Here is a 21,507-nt window from a genome sequence, read left to right as displayed (position 1 = left end):
TGTCCTGCCAACACAACGACCACTGTCCCTGAGCCGAAACACACACAACACCACATGTCCTGCCAACACAACACACTGTCCTGCCACAGATCTACACACACCACTGTCCTGCCAACACCACAACACCACTGTTCCTGCCAACACACACACACTGTCCTGCCAACACACTACACATACCACTGTCCTGCCAACACACACCACACTGTCCTGCCACACACTACCACACTACACTGTCCTGCCAACACACACACATCACCACACGATGTCCTGCCAACACACACCACTGTCCTGCAAAACATCTACAACACAACACTGTCCTGCGCCAACACAACCACTGTCCTGCCAAACACACACGACCAATGTCCTGCCAAAGACACACACCACTGTCCTGCCAACACCAGCAACCACACCCTGCCGCACCACACTTCCTAGCCAACACACTGGACACTGTACCTGCAACATACACCACCACCTAAGTCGCTAACACACCACCACTGTCCTGCCACACACAGCGTCAACAACACCACTGCCTGCCACAGACCACACAACACACTGTCCTGCCAACACACTACACACCACCACTGTCCTCAACACACCACCACTGTCCTGCCAACACACTACACACACTGTCCCTGCCACACACCACGTACCACACACCACTGTCGCTGACCCCACGCCTCACACACACCACTGTCCTGCCACAACACACTATGCCAACACACACCACTGTCCTGCCAGCACATACAACACACACTGTCGAAGCTGCCACACACGTACACACAACCACTGTCCTGCCAAAACACACACACTGTCCTGCCAACACTACACAACCACTGTCCCACAACACACACCCCACGTCCTGCCAACACACAACTACACACAACACACTGTCCTGCCAACACACACCACTGTCCTGCCAACACACCACTTCCTGACCACACACCACCACGCTAGTCCTGCCAACACACACCACATGACACCGTCCTGCCAACACACTATGATTGCCAACATCAGCCTGGTCTCCCAACACACACCCACTGTCCTGGACCGACAGGCACACTGAACACAACACCCACGGGTGGTAGGCCTGCCAAACACACACACACTTGATACTAGACCAACGACACTGCGACACACAACCACAATGGCGACCTTGACAACACACAAACCACGTACCTGGCCTACACACCCGAACTTACACAACACCACTGCCTGCCAACCACCACGACAGCACATGTCCTAGCAACCACTTACAACACGACCACATGTAACCGCCGTGAAGAACACACAACCAACTGTAAAGCCCTGAGCCATGCACACATCCAACATTCCTGCCACAATACACATCACCACTGTTGCACTGCCAAACACACACCAACATAGTCCTGCAAAGCGACTAAACCACTAGTCGCTTGCCAACAGCACGACCCACTGTCCGACCGACCCGAACACCACTACAGACGACAGCCACGTGTATCCTGCATAACACACACCACCTGTACCCTGCGCGAACATGACGACAATAACAACCACAGCCACTTCGTTCGGCGCGTGGCCAAGCGGGATCACGAAGACCAAACTTTCCTACCAGACACTAGCCCACACCACTGTCACTGCCTAACACACACACACAAACTGTTCGAGGCGAGGCCAACACACACCCAACCACAAGCATGTTCCTGCCACACACACTACATCAGACACTGTCCTGCCACTACACACACCACATGTCGCCGTCGGACGGTGCCAACACGATCTAACTGAGCTTGCGCTACCAACACAGCTACATCATACCAACTTCCCTCTAACATCACCACCCAAGCTAGTCGCTCTCTCACAGATACTACACACTATCCACGTGGCACATGATCACATCACAAACACCAACCAGCGTGTCCTTGCCAACACGAGCGTACCCACACGTGTTTGTCGTCCTGTTCCAAACACTACTAAAACTAGTTGACGCAGCATGGTCCTGACGCAACATTTCACAGCGCTTGTTCCGTCAAAGCACACTACACAGCACACAACACTGTTCCTGCCACACACGACGAGCAGGCTCTACACACGACCAGCGGGTCACATGTTCCTCCACAACACACACTTGTCCTGCCAACAGCGACGAGCCACTGTTCTTACCGAACAGCACACACTGTCTCTAGCACACAGAGCACCACACGCGAGCTCGTGCCTGCCAAACACACATCTACGGTACTGCCTGCCCTAAACTACGAGATCCACTATTGTTCCTGCCAACACAAGCGATACCATATTCGTTCGTGCGCGTGGCCAATAGCGACACACGACACACAACACGTCCGTCCGTGCCGGACCAGCGACACGCACGGTCCTGTCCACGAGCACACAGACGACATGTCCTGGCCAACGACAGCAACCATAGGTCCTAGAACCTAACACACACCACTGTCCTGCCAACACACACGCACTGTCCTGCCAACACACTACACTTGATCCCTGCCCAGACACATACCTGTCCTGACAACACACGACATGTCCTGCAACACAAACTACAGCTCCAACACAACACACCACTGTCCTGCCAACACACACCACTGTCCTGCCAACACACAACACCACTATGCTGCCTGCCAACACACACCACTGTCCTGCCCAACACACACCACTTGTCCTGCCAACACATTGCCCTGTCCTACCACACCACTGTCCGCCAAACACACCACTGTCCTGCCAACCACACTACACACACCACTGTCCTGCCAACACACACCACTGTCCTGCAACACACTACCACACACCACTGCACCTGCACACACAACACTAGTCCTGCCAACACACACGTCTACTACGAACACCAACTGTACCTGACCATACACACACCACGGTCGCCTTCCTGCCAACACAACACCACTTCCTGCCAACACACACATCACACCACTGTCCTGCCAACACACTACACACACCACTGTCCTGCCAACACACACCACTGTCCTGCCAACACACTACACAACACCCACTTCCTGCCAACACACACACACACCACTGTCCTGCCAACACACACACACCCACTGATCCTGCACAACACACACCACTGTCCTGCCAAACACTACACACACCACTGTCCTGCCAACACACTACACACACCACTGTCCTGCCAAACACCTACGCACACAGCACTCACTGCACACACAACACGTCTGCCAACACACACAACACATGTCCTGCCACACCACACTACACACACCACTGTCCTGACACATACACACACCACATGTCCTGCCAACAACACTACACACACCAACAGTCCTGCCAACACACTACACACACCCACTGTCCTGCCAACACACACCACTGTCCTGCCAACCACACTAACACACCACTGTCCTGCCAACCACACACCACTGTCCTGCCAACACACTCACACACCACTGTCCTGCCCAACACACACCACTGTCCTGCCAACACACTACACACACCACTGTCCTGCCAAACACACACCACTGTCCTGCCAACAACACTACACACACCACTGTCCTGCCAACACACTACACACACCACTGCTGCAACACACTACACACACCACTGTCCTGCCAACACACACCACTGTCCTGCCAAACACACTACACACCCACTGTCCTGCCAACACACATACACACACCACTGTCCTGCCAACACCACACCACTGTCCTGCCAACACACTACACACACCACTTCCTGCCAACCACCACACCACTGTCCTGCCAACCACACACCACTGTCCTGCCAACACACACCACCGTCCTGCCAAACACCACACCACTGTCCTGCCAAAACACACACCACCTGTCCTGCCAACACACACACAACACTGTCCTCCAACACACACACAACAATGTCCTGCCAACACACTACACACAACACTGTCCTGCCAACACACACCACTGCCTGCCAACACACAACACTGTCCTGCCAACACACACCACTCTCTTGCCAACACACTACACACACCACTGTCCTGCCAACACACTACACACACCACTGCCCTGCCAATACACTACACACACCACTGTCCTGCCAACACACTACACACACCACTGTCCTGCCAACACACACCAGTGTCCTGTCAAAGAGGGGTAGTGTAACACGCACCAGTGTCCTGTCAAAGAAAGGCACAGAGTTAAACAAAAGAAAACGTTTTTACTCTACCCCTCCTTCCACTACAAAGAGAGGCTTTGTAGTGGAATCTCCCCACGTTGTGCACCTCACTGCTCTGCCAGAGTGAGGATGGGAACTACTATAGACCCCTCTATGAGAGATACAAATCAAATCAAATTGTATTTGTCACATGCGCCGGTTTAGACCAGGTGTAGACCTTGCAATGAAAAGCTTACTTACAAACCCTTAATCAACAATGCAGTTTTAAGCAATAAGATACAACACACTGTTCTGTATTATCTTGTACTGCCTTGGTTAACTTCTGCTTTACTTGACTCTATTCTACTGTACAGCATAAAGGTTAGGCTATTAGTGACAGCCCTCTCTCCTTATCCTGTAGTGTCAGACAGTCCGTTCCCTAAAGAGGCCTTCTCCATCGGGGAGGAGGAGGAGCAGGAGAGGGAGAACACGGTGGAGGGCCCTCTTGAGATGGAGGATGTAGATGAGTGCCAGGTTTACCAGGGAACATTATGCCACCACAGGTGTATCAACACCCCAGGCTCCTTCAGGTGTGCCTGCTACCCTGGCTATGTACTGCAGAAGGACGCGGTCAGCTGTGTGCCAGGTAAAGGAAAACTACTCTTAGGTTGTTAGAGTATGTCAGACCATGCACTGTACTGTACAGTACTCCACAATACTGTATGTGCAAGACCACATAGCTATTAGCCTGGTTGCCTGTCTGTTTGGGCCTTGAATAACGCCACACAGTAGCCTTAATTGGCAATACGATGACAAGTTGCATAAAAACAGATTGGCACCCAGATTAATAACTAAATGTCACGCCCTGACCTTAGAGATCCTTTTTATGTCTCTATTTTGGTTTGGTCAGGGCATGAGTTGGGGTGGGCAGTCTATGTTTTGTGTTTCTATGATTTTCTATTTCTATATTTTGGCCGGGTGTGGTTCTCAATCAGGGACAGCTGTCTATCGTTGTCTCTGATTGGGAACCATACTTAGGTAGCTCTTTTTTCCACCTGTGTTTGTGGGAAGTTTGACTTTGTTTAGCGCACATAGCCTTTAAACTTCACGGTTTGTTTTTTGTAGTGTTTATTGTTTTGTTCGGCGTCATTTTGATAAAAATAAAGAACATGTACGCTCACCACGCTGCACCTTGGTCCAGTTCCTTCAAGAGCCGTGACACTAAAGTATAGAACAGTTATGTTTAATTACATAAAACCAGTGAAGGATGACTGATTCCAGAGTGTAGTACCTGGTGTGCCAAACCATTTTTCACAGCCACTCTCTCAACAGTATGATTAACAGCCTTCTGTGTTTTCAGACTTCTGACAGACTCTATCTGTCCATATTTGTCCACACTTTTGACAGCATATGATTTTCCTGCTCTGGCCTGAATGTTGCTTCCTGCCTACTGTCTCTGATTCAGACTGATAATTGTTATTCAGATCTCATTTATACATATTTTATTGTATTTTTTTGTGTACTTTTTACCCCTTTTTATCCCCAATTGGTAGTTACAGTCTTGTCCCATCGCTGCAACTCCCGTGCGGACTTAGGAGAAGTAAAGGTCGAGAGCCATGCGTCCTCCGAAACAAGACCCCGCCAAGCCGCACTGCTTCTTGACACACTGCTCGCTTAACCCGGAAGCCAGCCGCACCGATGTGTCAGAGGAAACACTGTACAGCTGGCGACCGAAGTCAGCGTGCATGCGCCCGGCCGCCACAAGGAGTCGCTAGAGCGCGATGGGACAAGGACATCCCAGCCGGCCAAACCCTCCCTAACCCGGACGACGCTGGGCCAATTGTGCGCCGCCTCATATGTCTCCTGGTCGCGGCCGGCTGCGACACAGCCTGGGATCGAACCCGGATCTGTAGTGACACCTCTAGCACTGATCAGTGCCATAGACCGCTGCGCCACCCAGTAGGCCCCCAGATCTCAAACTGTTTTGATAAAGCCTTTCTTCACAGTTATCAGTAGCCTTCATACATTTAGACTAGTAAAGACAGTATGTTCAGGTATTTCCAACCTACTGTACTGTAGGCTACTGTAAGTGTGCCATACATTTATCGAATGGGGCTTTCACCAGCACAAGCCTGTCTCAACTGGAATCTAATGTGATACCTACTTTACAGAAAGGTGCAGTGAGTCTGCAGGCTGATAAAAACACAGGTTTGTCTGCAGGCCATGCCTTTTCCTGTCGTGCCTCAACTCTCTGTCTCTAAGGGAACTTTCATCTGTGCCCTGTTGCCGCCTAGCCTCATATCTGTGGATGAATTGAAGGCATTTCACAGCTCTCTCTTTAACCACCAAGACAGGATGACTGGGCGGTTTGTTGGTTATACTGTTTAATTACTATTTTCCGTGATGAGTTTATTTCTGTTTTCACAGAGACGGTCGATGAAGAGAACAAGTTGAGAGAGGATGACAGGCCAGAGGTTGAGGCTACCTCCACCGCACCCTCCACCACTCCAACCTCTGTTAACCCCTGTGAGGGTGGGTAGAACCTGACAGTAGGCCAGAGTGGTGCATATCTACTGTAGACCTGGCAGACCACAATGTCCACTGTGGTTTCATACCTTAAAATAAGTCATTAGTCTTGATAGAAGAACCGAAATGCATGTCTGGAATCAGTGGGAGTAGTGTGGAAGTAGTCCCATTATGATGGTGTGCCAGCATTAGAGGAACCATAGTGGAACAGCATATTTGGTACGGAATAGAAAGGTAAATGAAGACACCCATTAGTCCCCTAAGAGAGCACAAAGCCTAGAAGGTTTTCAGTCATGCACCCTTCTAGTATAATTCATGTCACATTCTTTCACATGACAGATGTCTCCTCCTTCAGTTAAATACTTTAGCCGCCTTTGTCCATTTTAGTTATGTTTGAACCATTGTACTTTTAAATGTCACATACAAGTTTTAAGATTGCATCAAAGGCCACAAAGCTCCTGTGTGTATTGCGAAGTATCCAGCCATCCCCATGTAGTCCAGCATAGTATGTAGTGGGGGTCTCCTCAGGGTGTGTGTGTTTGGCTCCATAATTCCAGGGTGGGGATCCCGTCCCATTGGGACGCAGGAGGAAATACAATCCGAACAGGTCAGGGGTCAAAGTGGAAACAGGAAATGAGTACACAGGGATACAGTAAATCACACAGAGGTTATATAACACACACACAGGGCCAGGGACTGGCCCCCTGTGACGTATGTCACCTTGACTACTGTTGTGTTGTGGTGTGTTTTGGTGTGATGTTGAGCTGTGTTGTGACCCTCTGAGCAGGAAATGGCATCTGTATGCAACAGTGCTCCCCAGTGGCTGGTAGACCTGGCTGCTCCTGTTTCCCTGGATTCTCTCTGATGGCTGACGGACAATCATGTGAAGGTAAGAAAAAAGACACACACACACACACCTACACAGAGGGCACACCAGCTCAGTATTTCAGCACGTCCAGTCGTGCAGAGTCTCTGAATGGCTGTCACTGACTCCAGTCTCTCCTCAAGTCTCCCCCCAGTGCCCCTGGAGCAGAGTAGAGCTGCTCTCTGTGTACCAGATTAGCAACGGTCATCGTAATTGTTTAAAGCTATTCTAATAAATGCAACAGTTGGACAATGAATGAAGATATTGACTGAATTATAGCTCAAAAAACATTGAACTGGCACGGACATAATGAATGGAATTCCGGTATTAAATGTATTGTCAAATGTCACTTTTTTTCTTATAATGCACTCATATATACCTTACCAGTCACAAGTTTGGACACATCTACTCATTCCAGGGTTCTTATTTATTTGTACTATTTTCTACATTGTAGAGTAATAGTGAAGACATCAAAACTATGAAATAACACATATGGAATCATGTAGTAACCAAAAAAGTGTTAAACAAATCAAAATATATTTCATATTTGAGATTCTTAAAATAAGCCACCCTTTACCTTGATGACAGCTTTGCTCACTCTTGGCATTCTCTCATCCAGCTTCATGAGGAATGCTTTTCCAACAGTCTTGAAGGAGTTCCCACATATGCTGAGCACTTGTTGGGTGCTTTTCCTTCACTCTGCGTTCCAACTCATCCCAAACCATCTCAATTGGATTGAGGTCGGGTGATTGTGGAGGCCAGGTCATCTGATGCAGCACTCACATCACTCTCCCTGGTCAAATAGCCCTTACACAGCCTTGAGGTGTGTTTTGGGTCATTGTCCTGTTGGAAAACAAATGATGTTTGTGTTAGATGTATTTGATACCATTCCACTCATCCTGCTCCAGCCATTACCATAAGCCCATCCTCCCCAATTAGGTGCCAACAACCTCATGTGACTTTAAAATTAAATGTGCCTTATTTGCATATACACTGGGTGTATTTGCATACAATAATAAATTAATATAAAGGAGTGGGCTGCAACCACCAAAAACTTGTCTCTAGGCCTACCTGCGCTCTACTGCCTCGCTAATTATTAATTACCATCGTTATCATGTTCTCTTGCCTGACTCAACAAGTGTGTCAAGAGAAAGATACCCATGCAATTTAAAATCACAACTCTTGGCTCTAGATTACACCTATGTAAGAATGTTGTTCATTGACTACAGCTCAGCGTTCTCGACCCCGCTCTTTACAACTGGGTCCTGGACTTCCTGACGGGCCGCCCCCAGGTGATGAAGGTAGGAAACAACATCTCCACTTCGCTGATCCTCAACACTGGGGCCCCACAAGGGTGCGTACATAGCACCCTCCTGTACTCCCTGTTCACCCATGACTGCGTGGCCATGCACGCCTCCAACTCAATCATCAAGTTTGCAGACAAAACAACAGTAGTGGGCTTGATTACCAACAACGACGAGACGGCCTACAGGGAGGAGGTGAGGGTACTCGGAGTGTGGTGTCAGGAAAACAACCTCTCACTCAACGTCAACAAAACTAAGGAGATGATCGTGGACCCTGCTACGTTCCTCAGCGTACACATCACTGACAAAGTGAAATGGTCCACCCACACAGACAGCGTGGTGAAGAAGGCGAACCAGCGCCTCTTCAACCTCGGGAGGCTGAATAAATTTGGTTTGTCACCTAAAACCTCACAAACTTTTACAGATGCACAATCGAGAGCATTCTGTTGGGCTGTATCACCGCCTGGTACGGCAACTGCACTGCCCACAACCGCAAGGTTCTCCAGAGGGGGTTGCGGTCTGCACAACGCATCACCGTGGGCAAATTACCTGCCCTCCAGGACACCTTCAGCACTCGATGTCACAGGAAAGCCAAAAAGATCATCAAGGAAAACAACCACCTGAGCCACTGCCTGTTCACCCCGCTACCATCCAGAAGGTGCATTAAAGCTGGGACCGAGAGACTGAAAAACAGCTTCTATCTCAAGGCAATCAGACTGCTAAAGAGCCATTACTAACACAGAGAGGCTGCTGCCTACATACAGACTTGAAATCTTGAAATGGATCACTAGTCACTTTAATAATGTTTACATATATTGCCTTTCTCATCTCATATGTATATACTGTATCTTATATATACCATCTATTGCATCTTGCCTATGCCGCTCGGTCATTGCTCATCCATATATTTGTTTGTATATATTCTTATTTCATCCCTTTACTTAGATTTGTGTATATTAGGTTGTTTTTGTGGAATTGTTAGATTACTTGTTAGATATTACTGCACTGTCGGAACTAGAAGCACAAGCATTTCGTAACACACGCAATAACATCTGCTAACCATGTGTATGTGACCAATAACATCTGCTAACCATGTGTATGTGACCAATAACATCTGCTAACCATGTGTATGTGACCAATAACATCTGCTAACCATGTGTTATGTGACCAATAACATCTGTGCTAACAAATGTATGTGACCAATAACATCTGCTAATATGTGTATGTGACCAATAACATCTGCTAACCATGTGTGTGTGGACCAATAACATCTGCTAATCGTGTGTTGTGACCAATAACATCTGCTAACCATGTGTATGTGACCAATAACATCTGCTAACCATGTGTATGTGACCAATAACATCTGCTAACCGTGTGTTATGTTGACCAATAACATCTGCTAACCGTGTGTATGTGTACCAATAACATCTGCTAACCATGTGTGTATGTGATCCAATAACATCTGCTAACCGTGTGTATATGACCAATAACATCTGCTAACCATGTTGTATGTGACCAATAACATCTGCTAACATGTGGTTGTTGGACAATAACATCTGCTAACCATGTGTATGTGACCAATAACATCTGCCTAACCCAATGTGTATGTGACCAATAACATCTGCTAACCATGTGTATGTGACCAATAACATCTGCTAACCATGTGTATGTGACCAATAACATCTGCTAACCATATGTATGTGACCAATAACATCTGCTAATCATGTGTGTGACCAGTAAACTGTGATGTGAGATCAGACATAATATTACTATCATCCCAGTTTTCCTTTTTGGAAAGATGCTTTTATTTCAGCGCATCTAATTTGTAAACATTTAACCTTTATTAAATCATACCTTTTTTCAAATGCACAAACATCAACACCCACAAAAATAAAGTTATCTTTCTTCTCTTTCTTGTGATGTAACTGCCGAGACGATGCGTTAAATCCCAGACGAAACGTTCATGTTTTTATAGAGGCAACAGAATGCCGATGTATTCCATTGAGCTCATTTCAGCCATTACCGGAGCGTGTTTGGCAGGTCATTACAAAGGTTTCCCCGGTCATTACATTAACGGGAACACACTAATGGCACAAGCAAGAGTTGGAAAGAGTCACCAGAGTAAAATGAAAGCAATCAATCCAGATTTAAGTGACAAGTGGATTTTGCACTCCTCAAACACAGGAAATGGAAAGGTTCTCAGGTGGGCGGAGCATGCACATTGCTAACCAGAATACTAATCCCCTTTTCTCACAGTGACATTGGAGGCGAAGACGCCAGGCTGCAGACTAACAGAGCCTTATACTTGGAGGCAGGTTCCACTATGTGATTAAATATGTTTCTTTCTTTGTGATCTCACACTGTCCCTACAGTACTACACGCCACACACGTCTACTAGTTGAGACAATATGGGATTGTATGGTTGTTACGATGAAGCTGATTAGTGAGCTACTGTATCTGTCTAAGTAATCTGGTAGAAAAGCATATGTCACGCCACCCTTGTTAGAGATTGCTCGGATTCCATATTAAAGGGATAAGCCATCGCTTCTTGCAGACTGAGACTTCCTGCTTGGTGGCAGTGGATTGTTCTGTTGTGACATGGTGGTGCAGTGTTTTGACAGATCTCTCATTGTGTGAGACTTACACCCTGTGGCTGTGCCCCCAATCCCTTCTCTCTGTGGAGGCCAGGCTGCTTAATCTATTTGGGACTGCCCCTGTGTTACACTAAGAGTTTAAAAGGACTAGGGGCGACTAGGGTATTCCAATGTGCTTACTTTCCCTCTCTATTTCTCTCACTTACTCTGATTTACCCTTTCCATCCCATTTCCCTCTCTCTCCATCTTGTCTCATGCGTTAATTCTCTCTTTTTGCTTTTGTATCTCCCCTCCTACACTCTTGGTGTCTCCCTTGGTGTCTCCCTTGGTGTCTCTCTTGGTTTCACTCTTGGTTTCACTCTTGGGTGTCCTCTCTCCTGGTGTTTCCCTTTTTTCTTTCGTGTCTCTCTTTCTCGGTTGTTTCACCCTCGGTTTCACCTTTGGTGTTCTGTTGGTTTCTCTCTCTGGTGGTCTGTCCTTTGGTTTCTCCTTCCGGTGTCCTCTCCGGTGTCCTTTCTTGGTTTCACCTCGGTTTCACCCTTGGTGGTCTCTGTTGTTTTCTCTCTCGGTGTCTGTCTTGGTTTCTCTTCTCGGTGTCTCCTTTCTCTCTGGTTTTCTTGTTTCTCTCCTTTGGTTTCACTTCTTTGGTTGTCTCTCGGTGTCTTTTCTTCGGTGTCCCTCTCTCGGTTTTCCACCCTCGGTTTCACCTTGGTGTCTCTGTTGGTTTCTCTCTCGGGTGTCTCTGTTGGTGTTCTCTCTCGGTGTCTCTGTTGGTTTCTCTCTCGGTGTCTCTGTTGGTGTCTCTGTTGGTGTCTCCCTTGGTGTCTCTTTTGGTTTCATCCTTTGGTTTCACTCTTGGTGTTCTACTCGGTGGCCTCTTTTTCCTCGGTGGTCCTCCTCCGGTGTTTTTCACCCTCGGTTTTCCAACCCTTTGGTGTTCTTTCTGTGTTTCTCCTCCTCGGTGTCTTTGTTGGGTTGTCATCTCTCGTGTCCCTCTATGGTTTCTTCTCGGTGTCTCTGTTTTGGTGTCTTCTCTCGGTGGTTCCTTCTCTCGGTTTTCCAACCATTGGGTGTCTCTCTCCGGTTAGTCCTGCCCTTTATGGTTTCTCCTCTCGGTGTCTCTTCTGCGGGTGTTGTTTGGTCCTTCGTTGTGTCTCTCTCGGTGTCTTCTTGGTGTTCCTCGGTGTCTCTCCGTTTTGACCTCTTTCCTTGGTGGCTCTTCGGTTTTCCTCACACTCGTCGTCTGGTTTCCACCTCTGGGTGTTCCTCTGGCGGTTGGTCTCTCTTGGTTTCCTTGTGTCTCTGTTTTGTTTTCTCTCTCGGTCGCTGGTCTTCTCTCTTTCTCTCGGTGTCTCTCGGTGTCTCTTAGGCTGTTCTTGTTCATACCCTTGTGTCTTGGTGATCTTCTCGTGTCTCTCCGTTTTTTTGTATTCTTGTGTACCTCTCTCGCGTGGGTCCCCCTCTCTGGTGGGTATTTCCTGTCTTCTCTTTGTGTCCCTCGGGGGGTGGGTTTTCTTTCGGTTGTCCCTCTCTCATCGGTCTTCTCACCCTCGGTTTCACCCTTTGGTGTCTTGTGGTTTCCTCGGTGGTCTGTCAAGTTCCCTACGGTTCTCTCATCGGTGTCCACACTCCCGTTTCACCCTTCGTTCTTGGTGTCTCTCATGTTCTTTTTGGTATTCTCTCTCGGTGTTCCTGGTTTTCACCTCGGTTTCCCCTGCCCTTTGTTTCTACTGTGTCTTCCGGCTCACCTCTTTTCCGTGGTGGTCTCTCTTCGGTGTCTCCGGTTTCCTCTTGGTTTTCACCCTCGTTTCAACCCTTGGTGGTTCTCTGTTGGTTTCTCTCTCGGTCCGGTTTCTTTGGTTTTTTCCTCCTCGGTGTCCTTCTCCTCGGTGTTTTCACCCTCGTTTCAACCCTTGGTGTCTCTGTTGGTGTTCCTCTTCGGTGTCTGTTTTTGGTTTTCTCTCGGTGGTCTCTTTCTCGGTTTTCACCCCTCGGTTTTCACCCTTGGTGTCTCTGTTGGTGTCTCCTCTCGGTGTCTTCTTCGTTCCACCCTTCGGTTTTCACTTGGGTGTCCTTCTCTCGGTGTTCTCTCTCCGGTGGCTCTCTCGCTTGGTTTTCACCTCGGTTTCACTTGGTGTCTCCTGTTTTTGGTTTCTCTCCTCTCGGTTCACTGGTTCCTTGGTTTTTCTCTCTCGGTGTCCTCTTCGGTTTTTTCACCCCTCGGTTTCCACCCTTGGTGGGTTCCTGTTCTCGGTGGTCTCTCTCGGTGTCTCTTTGGTTTTCACCCTCGGTTCCACCTGGGTGTCTCTTGGTGTCTCTTCGGTTGTCCTTTTGGTTTCCTCCTCTCGGTGTTCTTTGGTTTCCATCCCCTCGGTTTCACTCTTTGGTTGGTCTCCCTGTTGGTGTCCCCTCTGTCTGTTTTGGTGTCTTCTCTCGGTTTTCCCTCCGGTTTCACCCCTTGGGTGTCCTTCTTGTTGGTTTCTCTCTCGGTGTCTCTCTCGGTGTCTCTCTCTGTTGGTTTCTCTCTTGGTTTCACCCTTGGTTTCACTCTTGGTGTCTCTCTCGGTGTCTCTCTCGGTGTCTCTCTCGGTGTCTCTCTCGGTGTCTCTCTTGGTTTCTCTCTTGGTTTCTCTCCACCTCTCTCTCCTTTCACACAGATATCAATGAGTGTTTGATGTCCACTCGTACCTGTCAGATGAACGAGAGATGTGTGAACACGGCTGGTAGTTTTGTGTGTCAGATCACCTGTTCTCTGGGTTACCAGATCAACAACGACGTCTGTGAAGGTATGGAGACAGAACAGTAGCTGCAAACTGTATAACACCCAAATCATTCACTCTCCAGTAGACCCATGTATAGTTGTAACTAGTAGCAACACAACAACTGGTGTGTATTAATTTGACCTTTCACAATGTGAGGAAAGCACATTGTAAAACTTAACAATCACAGTTGCCACCCATGGGAGTGACTACGAGTCAGAGATTGGGAGTTGCCAATTAGATCTTGAACCATGCTTCATGTAAGCTACGGTACAGTAATTACACAAGTTTTTAAACTGACCACACGAACAAGTCTATTTGATGCTGAATATGATTACAAACAAGATATTAGCATTAGGTTTTGCCTGCATACCCTCTATACGAAAATCTCACTTGACTTGTGTTTATGTCGGTGGAGAATGACAAAAAGAAAAGAAAAAAAGAAACAAACCTTGTGAGGTTTCACAAAAAGAAACCTCACAGCCTTAATCATTATTACCATTGCCCACACTTGGCAGGATATGCTAATTCTGGGCTCTTATCCACAGCCAGTGTGCTCTGAGATAGAGCTATGAGATGAGCAAGTTGTTAAAGTCCTGTTGTTGACTACTGGAAGGAAATGGAGAGAGAGATGGGTCTCAGCTGCTCTGATGGAGAGTGTTAGAGTAGGGACTACAGCTGCTCTGATGGAGAGTGTTAGAGTAGGGACTACAGCTGCTCTGGTGGGGGTGTTAGAGTAGGGACTACAGCTGCTTCTGGTGGGGGTGTTAGAGAAAGGGACTACAGCTGCTCTGATGGTATGAGTGTTAGAGTAGGGACTACAGCTGCTCTGCGTGGGGTGTTAGAGTAGGGACTACAGCTGCTCTGGTGGGGGTGTTAGAGTAGGGACTACAGCTGCTCTGATGGAGAGTGTTAGAGTAGGGACTACAGCTGCTCTGGTGGGGGGTGTTAGAGTCGGGGAACTACAGCTGTCTGGTGGATGAGTGTGTTAGAGTATTGGGACCTACAGCTGCTCTGTGTGGAGGGTGTTTATTGAAGTAGGTGTAGCTACTAGCTGCTCTGGTGTTGAGAGTGTTTGAAGTAGGGACTACATCTGGAACTCTGGTGGAGAGTGTTAGAGTATGGGACTACTAGCTGCTCTGGTGGGTTGATGATGAGCTCTGGTGGGGTGTTGAGATAGGACGATCTACAAGCTGTCTCTGAGGGGGTGTTAGGTAAGGGATAGTGCTTTGTGCGTAAGAGCTATGCTACGCTGATATGGGGCGTGGTTAGAGTAGCGGACTACTAGCTGCTCTGGATGGAGAGTGTTAGGAGTAGGGACTATCAGACGCTGCTGGTGGGCGGGTGTTAGATAGGGATCTAAGCTGTTATCTGATTGCGAGAGTGTTACGAGGAGGTGGACTACAGCTGCTCTGGTGGAGGTGTTAGGTAGTAGGGACTACACAGCTAGTCTGCTACGGTGTTAGAGTAGGATAGCTGCTTGGTGGTTAGAGTAGGGATAGCTGTTGGTGATTGGTCTTAGCTTACAGCGTTGGGAGAGTGTTTAGAGTAGGGATAGCATTGGCTCTGGTGGAGAGTGGTTTAGAGTTAGGGACTACAGCTGTCTCTGGTGGGCGGTGTTTAGATGTAGGGGATACAGCTTGCTCTGACTGGATCGAGTGTGTTTAGAGTAGGGACTACATGCATGCTGTGTGAAGTGAGTGTTAGAGTATGTGGACTCACAGCTGCATCTGGTGGTGGTGTTAGAAGTAGGGACTACATGCTGATCATCTGTGTGGAGGGGTTTAGAGTAGATGGACTACAGCTGCTCTGATGTGTGATGTTGTTAGAGTTAAGGGACTACAGCTGGTCATTTGATGTAGACGTGCGATAGAGCTTGTAGGTGACTGTTGATAGTACAGCTGCTTCTGCATTGGTCGTCATAGGTGTTATATTGAGTAGGGAACTATCAGCTGCTATCTGTTGGGTGATGGTCGAGTGTGTAGCGGAACGTAGCTGGAATCGGTCATGAGAGTGGACTAGTGCTCTGATGGTGAGTGTTAGAGTAGGGACTACAGCTGTGCTCTGATGGTGAAGGTGGCTTAGAGATAGGGACGTATGCACGCTGCTACGGTGGTGAGAGTGTGTTAGATGTAGGGTACTATCAGACTGCCTATGTTGGACGGAGTGCGTTAGAGTAGGTGACTACATGCTGCTCTGTGGTGGAGTGTGTTAGTTGGTGGGACTACAGCTGCTCCTGAGTGGAGGGTGTTAGAGCTCAGTTAGCTGCTATGGAGAGTGTTGAGAGGACTCAGCTGCTGTGTGGGGGTTGTATAGAGTTGGGGATTACTGCTGTCTCTTGAGTGGTAGATTGTGTATTAGAGTAGTGGCATTATTGCATGCTGCATGTGGAGATGGTTAGATTAGGTGACTATATGCTGCTCGGTGGGTGTAGCTAGTTTATGTATGATGTGGATTATACAGCTGCCTTGATAGGAGAGTGATTAGCGTAGGGGATTACAGCTGCTTCTGGTGGAGGCTGTTTAGCGTGGATATTATCACAGATGTGCTTGGTGTCAGGCGGGCGTGTCAGTATATCACATTATATCCATCATCCAGTAATCAAGTCAGGTGGGGGCGGAGTACATGACATCCATATCACCGTATAATCCCAGTTAACATCCACGCAGGGTATATTACCAATTTATAACAATCAAATCACCAAGTTGGCATCCAAGTACATCCGACGCAGTGACATACCAGTAAATCAGCCATCCATATACCATAGAGGGGTTCACCGGGGTACATAAGTACATCCCGAGGATGTTCACCGGAGTAGTATAGACAATTATATACGAGGGATCACCATACTCAATGACAGGTTGGGGCCAGTAAGGGTAATCATTCAGACCAGGGTATAGGTCACCAGTACATCACCAGGTATTATTACAATTATAGGTGACGAATCAAATACGAGAATGTCGAACCAGTTTATATCACCAGTAGTAAGGGTAGTGATGCACTAGTAACAAGATGATTCATAGCGTAGAGATATGGTCCGCCATATAGATGAGATACAGGGAATTCACCAAAGTATAGAGCAATCACATAGAGTAATACACGTGTACCAGTTGATGATCACAAGTATATGACATGTGATTTAGATATCTATCGAGGTACATTATAAGCAGTATGAATTAACGAGATGGGCGATGCTAGCTATATAGAAGTAATGACAGGGATATAAGAAGCATGATTTGCATTCGATGAGAGTGCTATAAGAGATGATACAGGAATTAAACGCTCGCCGTATACTGTCACGTGCAGGCTGTTTAGACGTCAGTGCTACGACCTATATATTGCATTGCCTCTGATTGGAGAGCTGTGTTTACCGCAGTAGGCCGTGATCTACAGTTAATAAAGCAGGTGTCTATTGGCTGGTGGACCTTGAAGTAAGTATTAGATGTTAGCGGAGGTGTGACTTAAAAGCTGCTTCCACTGGTGGGGGTGTTCTCAGAGTAGTGCGCACTACACTACCCGCATAGCATCTGGTGGCACGGTGGTATTTAGAGTAAGGTGACTACAAGCTGCTCTGAATGAAGTAGATACGTTAGATTTGGGCACCTATAGCTGCTCTAGGTGGGGATGTTAGAGTAGGGAGACTCTCTATCTGTGAGGTCTTCTTGCACATAGAGAGATTGTGTATAGTAGAGAAGTACTCATGCATGCACTCTGATTGTCGCCATGAAAGTTCGTATAAGGTAGCATCGGGAGCTTATACAGCTGCTTCACCTGGTGGAGAGTGTTACAGTAGGGACTACAAGCTGCTCTGGTGGAGAGTGGTTAGAGAGGGACTACAGGTGTCTGTCTTCTTGATGTGTGAGTGATTAGAGTACGGGACTACATCGCTTGCTGGTCCTGGTGGGATGTGTTATTGGTAAGTGGACATATAACGTTTATATACAGCGTTCACTGGTGGGGGTGTTATAGAGTCAGGGACTACAGCTGCTCCTGAGGTGAGTGCTTTGAGGTTAGGTGACTACAGTGCTCTGGTGGGGGTGAGATGTGAGTGGATGGACTTTACTAGCTGTTCTCTTGGGTGTGAGGCTTCGTTTAGGAGATAGTGTCGAGTCATATTACACGTTATGTCTCTCATTCGGGTGGAGTGGTGATTAGATGTGTGCGGAGTCTAATCAGCTGCTCTGATGGTAGTGTTAGAGTTAGGGACTACAGCGTTGGACTACTGAGTGGGGGTTGTTAGAGTAGGGGACTCAGCTGCTTCTGAAGGTGTAATAGAGGGACTACATTGCTCTGGTGGGGGTGTGTTAGAGTAGGGGACTACAGCTGCTTTGATGGGAGTAGTTAGAGTATGGCGACTGTACAGCTGCTCGTTGGTGGGCAGTAGTGTTAGAGTAATGGGATATCTTAAGCTGCTCTGGTGGGGGTTCGTATGGAGAGTAGGTGATACCAGCTGCTCTGATGAGATTAGGGACTACGTGTATGGTGGGGAGTGTTAGAGTAGGTGTACAGCTGCTCTGGTGAGGAGATGTTAGAGTAGGGACTACAGCTGCTCTGGTGGGGAGTGCTAGAGTAGGGACTACAGCTGCTCTGGTGGAGGTGTTAGTAGCTAGTGGGTGATTTAGAGTAGGGACTACAGCTGCTCTGGATGGAGAGTGTTAGAGTAGGACTACAGCTGCTCTGACGGTGGGGTGCTGTGTGGATTGCGGTGTTAGAGTAGGGACTACAGCTGCTCTGGTGGAGAGTGTTAGAGTAGGGACTACAGCTGCTCTGGTGGGGGTTGTAGAGTAAGTAGTACTACAACCAGCTGCTCTGGTGGGGGTTAGAGTAGGGACTACAGCTTCTGGTTGGGGTGTTAGAGTAGGGACTACAGCTGCTCTGGTGGGCGTGTTAGAGTAGGGACTACAGCTTGCTCTGGTGGGGGTGTTAGAGTAGGGACTACAGCTGCTCTGATGGAGAGTGTTTAGAGTAGGACTACACGCTGCTCTGGTGGGGGTGTTAGAGTAGGGACTACAGCTGCTCTTGATGGAGAGTGTTAGAGTAGGGACTACAGCTGCTCTGGTGGGGGTGTTAGAGTAGGGACTACAGCTGCTCTGGGCTTCAACGGAAATGAAACTCGCACAGCAGTGAGTCAACAAATGAGCATTTAACACGTGCTCATAACTGCTGCCACTTCTGTTGGCTGGTTGGAGTGTGGGATGGAGACTGGTGTTGTTATGTTTCTACTCCTCTTTCAATTCCCTGCCCATTACTTCACATCAATTAAACTCCCCTCTCATCGACTGAAGTCCCCTCCCCTCCTACATCTTACAAAGAGAGCAAATTCTCTCCTCACTGCTTACTCCATGAGTTGATTGTCTTCCCCAATTTCTTATCCAATAATTGCTGTCCCTGCTTGGGTAGAGTGAACTCCCTCGCCTCGGTGAGGTTGTCGAGCCAGCTCCCTCCTTGATTTGTCATGAGCCAATTACCTTCTATAGTATTGCTTTGACTGCGACTGAGCACCTGTCAATCTCTCACACGTTTATTCCTGTCCCTGACCGCGGTCTCTCCCTCTGTCTCAGTATGTCTGGGTCTGTCAGAGCTTCACTCAGTCCTGTGCCAGCCGTGCCAGACCAGGATTGTCTTAATGTGCTAGTTGAAGCCCTGCCCTTCCCAGGGGCCAAGCTGAGGCTTTAACATGGTACATACCGTATATGATGTCCCTACAGGGATCATAGAGCCTCACAGACATGCAGTACATGCACAGAGGAAGACACCCAAGCCACACATGCCACACACACACACACACACACACACACCACACACCACCACCACACACACACACCACACACCACACACACACAACACACACACACACACACACCCACCACAACACACACACACACAGAGAGAGAGAAGTTCGCTCTCTAAGCCCTGTTTATGACAGATGTGATTTCTCTGCAGTGACAAGGCTGTGTACAACAGCAGATGTGTCAGGATGATTGACATCAGGGGAATCCCAGTGTAGACAAGTGGAAAGAGCTGTAAGGAGCTGTGCTCTGGGGGAACTCACTGCTCTCTACTGTCACAGATACAAACACCAGAGAATAGGAAGACTAATGCACATAACTATGGTCTGACAGGCTGGCTCATTGGAGATAATTCATCATGGAGAAATAATAAGCTGTATCTGCTGTTGTGCTAATGTAATGAGGATGATTGGTGGGGGGAACATTCCTAAGATCCTCTCTGAAGTTGGAGAATTAACCTTTTTACTGTTGATTGTTTTCTTAAAGGGGAAGGAGAGTGTATAAATATATCTATGTGAAATGATTTATCTGGTAATTCAGGAGTGTTCTAGCTGCTGTCTCAAAGCCACAGTAACACAGTGACACCCAGTGGTTACAGTAGACATTACACTCTAACAGGCTCGTAACATATGCGTTTTACTTCTCTAAGCAACTTAATGGATTACAATAGATTGATTACAAACTGACAATAGATCACCAACCAAACATGTTTTTAGATAATTTGTCATACATTAGATTTAATTTCTAATATGCATCCTGCTTATTCCTGTCTCTGTTTACAGATGTTGATGAGTGTTTTCAGGGGACTCATAACTGTGGGCCAGGCTTTGAGTGTGTGAACAGTGAGGGCTCGTTCAGGTGTAATGCCAAACCTCGCTGCTCCATGGGCTTCACACAGGACACACATGGAAACTGCATTGGTAAGAGGGGCTGTCGTGGCTAACTGGGCTGGGCTGGGCAGACCTGGGCCACTGTTAACAAGAGTAATAGTATGAATGTAACATTATGAACATAACTATAGCAGTGTGTCAATATAAATGTAAAGGTATACCCAGACCAGGTAAAGAGGGGTTGAATGCCACACAGGAGCGGGATCAGAGGGGAGCAGAGCAGAGTGGGCAGCAGTGGGGCGGATGAAAGCCAACCCTCCTCCAGTCAGTACATTCTGATACTGAGGAATGAGCCTGGGGGACAGGAACTGGGGCATGTCGAGGCAGTTCTGAACCACTGAAAAACAGTCAAAGGCAGGGTTAGAAGATGAGAAAATAGAGGGAAACACACACCAAAATGATCCCAGGGAATGGGAGTGTATGATGTACAGTGGGGCAAAAAAGTATTTAGTCAGCCACCAATTGTGCAAGTTCTCCCACTTAAAAAGATGAGAGGCCTGTAATTTTCATCATAGGTACACTTCAACTATGACAGACAAAATGAGAAAAAAAATTCCAGAAAATCACACTGTAGGATTTTTAATGAATTTATTTGCAACTTATGGTGGAAAATAAGTATTTGGTCAATAACAAAAGTTTATCTSAATACTTTGTTATATACCCTTTGTTGGCAATGACAGAGGTCAAA

At 47.7% G+C, this 21,507-nt stretch overlaps 1 protein-coding gene across 1 annotated transcript in view; it reads left to right on the top strand.

The window, feature by feature from the left end:
• LOC111976867 (fibulin-2-like) overlaps window positions 1-21,507 on the top strand; it is a 71,615-nt gene that overhangs the window by 35,553 nt on the left and 14,555 nt on the right. The window contains exons 6-10 of the mRNA XM_070448167.1: window positions 4,514-4,738; window positions 6,520-6,624; window positions 7,406-7,507; window positions 14,039-14,167; window positions 20,712-20,849. Coding sequence (XP_070304268.1) covers window positions 4,514-4,738; window positions 6,520-6,624; window positions 7,406-7,507; window positions 14,039-14,167; window positions 20,712-20,849 — 699 coding nt within the window. The remainder of the gene's footprint in view (window positions 1-4,513; window positions 4,739-6,519; window positions 6,625-7,405; window positions 7,508-14,038; window positions 14,168-20,711; window positions 20,850-21,507) is intronic.

Source organism: Salvelinus sp. IW2-2015, linkage group LG17, assembly GCF_002910315.2.
Source record: "Salvelinus sp. IW2-2015 linkage group LG17, ASM291031v2, whole genome shotgun sequence".
NCBI lineage: Eukaryota > Metazoa > Chordata > Actinopteri > Salmoniformes > Salmonidae > Salvelinus > Salvelinus sp. IW2-2015.
Note: the sequence above shows the minus strand (reverse complement) of the source record. Positions and strands in the feature narration are given on the sequence as shown.